This window comes from Octopus sinensis, linkage group LG5 (genome assembly GCF_006345805.1).
Source record: "Octopus sinensis linkage group LG5, ASM634580v1, whole genome shotgun sequence".
Classification (NCBI taxonomy): Eukaryota; Metazoa; Mollusca; class Cephalopoda; order Octopoda; family Octopodidae; genus Octopus; species Octopus sinensis.
In genome coordinates, this window is record NC_043001.1 from 47,063,189 (window position 1) to 47,069,313 (window position 6,125).

General features: G+C 32.2%; 1 protein-coding gene across 1 annotated transcript in view; it reads left to right on the forward strand.

Annotated features, from left to right (window-relative positions):
- Positions 1–283: 283 nt before the first annotated feature.
- LOC115212351 overlaps positions 284–6,125 on the forward strand; it is a 15,692-nt gene continuing 9,850 nt past the window's right edge. Inside the window, exons 1-2 of the mRNA XM_029781221.2 lie at positions 284–439; positions 3,709–3,775. Of these exons, the coding sequence (XP_029637081.1) occupies positions 3,772–3,775 (4 nt within the window). The 5' untranslated portion in view covers positions 284–439; positions 3,709–3,771. The remainder of the gene's footprint in view (positions 440–3,708; positions 3,776–6,125) is intronic.

Here is a 6,125-nt window from a genome sequence, read left to right on the forward strand (position 1 = left end):
CTTCCTCATTCTCACAGTTATATTTTTATCGCTTTTGATATAATAGAAATAAGGTACAACCAGGAGAATTATAAACAATAGAATAAGCTAGAATAACTTCTGGTCAACACATGACCAAGGTGTCAGGTTTTCAGGTCTAAAGTTACAGTCACATGTTTAACCTAATTAGTGAAGTTGAAGACAGAAAAAGTGTGAGAATGAGAGAGAGAGAGAGAGAGAGAGAGAGAGAGAGAAGTTTTAAAAGTTCCTGATGAATAATTTATCAATTTTTCAGAGGCTATATATTTAACAATTTCATGATAGTCGTTGGACTCAGGACCTGAATGACTCTATGATTGAGTGGTTGGGTGAATTTGCTTCTTTCATCAATATATGCTGACTGCAACATTGGAAGACTAAGAACAACTGTGTAGATTTATACAGGTACTCATCTTTCTAGGTATGTTCATTAAAACATTAAGCTTCATTAATTATCTGTTTCAGTTAATTTTAAATTAGCAGGATTGTACATAATGTTAATCTTCAAGATTTCAGTTTCAATTTTGGTTGTCATGAATTAATAAGGATAGAGTTGGAACTAAAGATGTTCAGATCTAAAGGCATTTTAATGACCCTATATTTAAAAAACAACCTTTAGACTTTCAGGGTCCATGAAATAATAATATATCATAAAATTGTGGGTTATTAGAATATATATTTTTACCTTTAGACAAAAATATCCAACAGAGCTTCTTGCCTTAAACTAACTTTGTGTGGGCCTCCACAACAACTTGAGTCAAAGGGGTACCAAGTAAAAAGCTTGTCCTAATATAAGGTATCTAGGGAATGCAAGCCAAGTGGAGCTAAATCAGATTTATGCTTGAAAGAATTACAAAAACTTGAGTTTATCAAATTTTTTAAACTAAACCTCAAATATTTTTGGATTGTTGCATCATTAATATAATTAGAAAAAATACCCATGACAGTTTTCCAACTAAGAAAATGTAGTACTTAATTAAAACATTAGAATTACATGCTAAAATTTAGGAAAAAATCTTAAATTTGTACAGTTATATATCTTTTAATAGCAATCTTTTCTACTCTAAGCACAAGGCCCAACATTTTAGGGGAGGGGCCAGTTGATTAGATTGACCCCAGTATGCAACTGGTACTTAATTTATTGACCCCAAAAGAATGAAAGGCAAAGTCAACCTTGGCGGAATTTGAACTCAGAAAGTAAAGACAGAAGAAATACCGCTAAGCATTTCACCCAGCATGCTAATGATTCTGCCAGCTTGCCGCCTTCTTTTAATAGCAATTGATCCCAACAGGGCATATTTTCTTCTAACTTCTTTTTAAAAATTGTGTCAAGTCACTTAAATTTAAACTTGACATAAATTTCAATTGGAGTGTTCCACAAATAATTTCATATTGTTGTTAATGCTGATCTTGCATTAACATGGTCAATTCTGTTTAAGCAGGCCACTGATGCAGTGGCAGCATAGGCATCTAAGGTTACCTGTTGTTTAGCCCTTAGGAAACCCCAACTGTGCAGACCAGTTATCAAAATTAGTCTGGTCGCAATGATCCAGTCTTTCTTCTAAGCATTGTGTATTTAGGACTACATTATCCAATGTGTCTCTTCCTTTTGAAGATGGTTAGGTGTAAATTTGAGGAAATGTGAGATAAGGTAAGCTGTATTATAGTCTGGTTTGGGACCAAATGGCACACTCTGCCTTATATTCATAAGGCAACCATAGTGTTACATTGAAAGATGCGAGGATAAGCTAGAATATTGATAGATTAAGTATTTAATAATTTGGTGCTAACTCCACAGAATGTCTTGTAGAATGACTTTAGAGGAACATTATACTTTTCAGGAATATTTGGAATTTATGGCACATGATCTTCAAACTTTCTAATTATTTCACATCCATTGTCACTTTACTCCACCTTCTTTATACTTTTTAATATCATGTACACTGATTATTAATCAATTACCAGAATCAGTGTGCGTGTGTGTTAATGTTGTGCCTGTCCACAACATTTTTCTAAGTTTGCTCTAAACTTTCATGCTTGTTTCCAGATCTTTAGTCAGCTCTTGTTTCATATGTTCTGAGTAACAAAACTTTGTTGCATAAGTCTGAAGTTATTCTGATGATTGAAAAAATTTGAGAGTGCATATTGTATATGACATAGATGCCAGGGCAATATGTCTCACGTTTCACATGTGATACACAGGATAGGCAAAGGGTTAAAGAAATAAAACAAGAGCACTTTAGTATATCAGAATCATCATTTAAAATCATCATCATGTCTGTCCTTGTTTGTCCCCTATGTGTGTAGTTCCCTGTGGGCAGTAAAGAAATAAAAATCATCGTTTAAAGATCAAAGAAAGAAAATTGCTATACTATGCTGAAACTAACTATAAATGTATTTGACTAATATTAAGGCCTTTGTAATCTCTATTGCACTACTATTTCTTACTTCCTGTCAAGGTGTTCACAAATAGATTTATTATATCACTCTTACAGACTATTCAGATAACAACTGAGTGAATATAGTTTTATTCTTCTGCAGCAAGTTAGCCCTTTGCTTATCCAAAGCATTTTCATAAGCTTGTCCTAAACAGCCTTCATATTTGTTTTCAGACTTGTTAGCCTTTGTGTCATGTTCTGAGTAGCATAAAACTTACTTTCCTTTCATAAGTTCCAAGTTACTTTAGTGGTTGAAAAAATTTGGGAATATGTATCATATGATGCATAGATGTTAGGGAAATATGTCCTGCATTTAACATGTGATAAACACATAACAGGTTAAGTTGGAAGAACAGAACAGAATTCTTTGCTTATGTAAATGAGATTTAATCTAACTAAAACAGTTTAAATAGGGTAATATATTAAAATTGCCTCCTTGCACATTTTTATTTAATATCTTTTGTGTTCTGATTTTTTTTTCTATCTTGAACTATGATGATACAATATTTAGAGATGGTTACTTTATAAATTTCTGGCTGCCTTCCAGAAATTTATAGCAAGATGTGATCCACTGATCAGTCTGGGAGGGCATGTCTCTAATAAAACCTCTGTTAGGACATGATGACTCTTCTAACCATGAAAAGCAGAAGTTAGTGCAACTGTCCAGGTAATGTTGATTTGATGGAGGAAGTAAGCTTATGTGAACACAAACAGTTGATCACCATAAACAAATCATCTGTGTGATAATTCATTCAGCAAGATATTGCTGAACCCTCATCCATTATCTAATGAAAGGAAAGTTCATAATGCATATGTGTGTGTGTATATATATATATATATATATATATATAAATGCACCAATAAGTACCATATTCATCTGAATCTAAATTTTTGCTGAACTTTTAATACAATACATTGTGTGTGTATATATATATATATATATATATATATATATATATATACATATATATATACACATACATATATATTAAAATGTGATATATATATATATACGCACACACACACACACCTGCACGCATACACAAATGTATATAGTCAACTACCCATGTAAATCCATCAAATGGGAATTACTTAGTTTCAAATTTCAGATATTTATTAGTTTTTGACATTTTTAATGACATTTTGTAGGAAAAAAAAAAAGAAATTAATATTTTGATTTATCAAGAAATTAATTACTCAGTGCATTTATTTATATTATATTTGTATTTTCTAAAACCAATTTTTAATTCAGAAATAATAGCTGTTATCCTTTCCTGGGTTCCTGGTTTTGGATTTACCAAAACTATTTATAAAGATGGGTGAGTATAACCATTTATGATAATTACTTTTATAACACAATATATATAACACAATCTAATAAGCAATAGAAGTAAATGTTTAATATACTTGACAACTAAATGATTGGTAAACTTAGTGTTATGTCTGTGGCTAAGATATCTAACTTTCATACTACCCACTCCACCAAGCTGTAAATAAGTAAATTGACAAATAGCTTGTTAGCTTGTAGAGTATGATTCAACTTTGTGGGCAGGATTTGAACAAAGAGCACCAGTTTACATTGATAAGGGATCCAAACTAGTCCCAAATATTTGGAAATATTTTGGGAATAAACTGAGAGATCAAACTCCCATCAACCAAGAGATCTAACACTAAGATCAGTTGAGAGAATAAATTCTGAGCAGGGGTACTGCATTGTTAACAGTGTATATATGTATGTATATATGTATGTATGTATGTATGTATGTATGTATGTATGTATGTATGTATGTATGTATGTATGTATGTATGTATGTATGTATGTATGTATGTATGTATGTATGTAAGTATGTATGTATGTATGTATGTATGTATGTATGTATGTATGTAAGTATGTATGTATGTAATAAGACAGGAATTTCTGGTATTTGTTTCAATTGTTTCAATACAACATGGGGAATACATTTCATGAACATTCAACTAAAGGCGGTGCCCCAGCATGGCCATAGTCAAATGACTGAAACAAGTAAGAGAATAAAAAGAAAAAAAGAATATATATGTTATGAATTCATTATATTTGTATTAATATAAATATTTATGCACATGAAATGTATTTCTCATGTTCTGTTGCAACAATTGTAAATACAGAATTTAAAATAATGTCATAAATTCCACGTTTTGTTTTAATATATCCTTACTCTATGACTAATACACTTGACTGGGAATTTCAAATGTATGGCCAATTTTTTCTTAGAGTACATTTATACAATTGATAGCTAAGGTTTGTAGAAGTGCTTTATGTGGACACGGCTTGGATTTTAATCCCTTTCATATCTTATATACATATACATACACACATACCTACCTATATATATATATATATATAGGTAGATATATATATATATATATATATATATATATATATATATCACGTGATCATGTGACCGACCAGACCATCAGATGTTGTTACACATCGCTGGTCACAATGCGTTCGCATTGTTTTAGCCTTCGAATGACGCCACCCCGCTGGCTAAGCGAGCAGGCCAATATATATATATATATATATATATGACATTAAACAACGACGACGATGATGATGATGATATATATATATATGGGGTTGACCAAAAGTCACCTGACAGTAAATATAAAAATCTCATAAATACTTAATATTCAATTTTATTTATTTATTCCAATTATGAACGCTTAATAAGTGAATGCTGTGAGTGAAAAATCACCATTTTTTCCCAAGCATTTGTCTATTTATTAGCGAAGTCTCATATAAAATAATTTTTTGTTTTAATCTTAGAATTGATTGGTTTTGATTTACTGACAGGTGACTTTTGGCCAAATCCTGTATGTATATATATATATATATATATAAAAGTTCTTGAATATAAACATTGTTTTTCTAAATACTGTCTTACTTACTGGACACAGTCCAATGATTAAAATCAGTAAAAGAATATTAAAGTGACAATACACACACACACACATACACATCGATGGTGAATTTATAAAGAAATGTAAAAGATAACCTGAGCAACGTAGCTGGGAAACTTGCTTGATTTCAACAAAAAATCCCAGGCTGATCTACCTATAAAACTATTTTAACATGTTTGGTGACTAAATATATATATTGATTGTCATCTAGTGCAACAAGATGTTTTATCATTTGTAAGCAGAAAATGCTGTTCCCATAACAGTAGATAAAACCTGAACTGTTTTTTTCTCACACTGAAGAACACGTGAAAATACTTCTGTCAGTGACCTCACGTGTCCGGTTCTGAGAAACAGAAACAGTTTTTGCAATTAAGAAATTACTCACCTGGCAACATTTATGAGTTTGACTCTCGTGTCAGGTGGACAAAGTGAATTTTCTGACACAGATTCCTTCCATAATTATCATTGCCATTATCATCATCATCATCATCATCATCATCATCATCATCAACCTCATCACCATCTTGTCATCATTATTACCTCACCCACCACTGCCACCACAACCCCTATCATCATCATCATAATCATCATCACCACTCCTCCACCACCACCACCACCACCACCACCGCCGCCGCAGCCGTTGCCGCCGCCACCACCACCACCACCACCACCATCACCACCACCACCAACACCACCACTCCTCAACTACCCCCACCCCACCATCCTCCA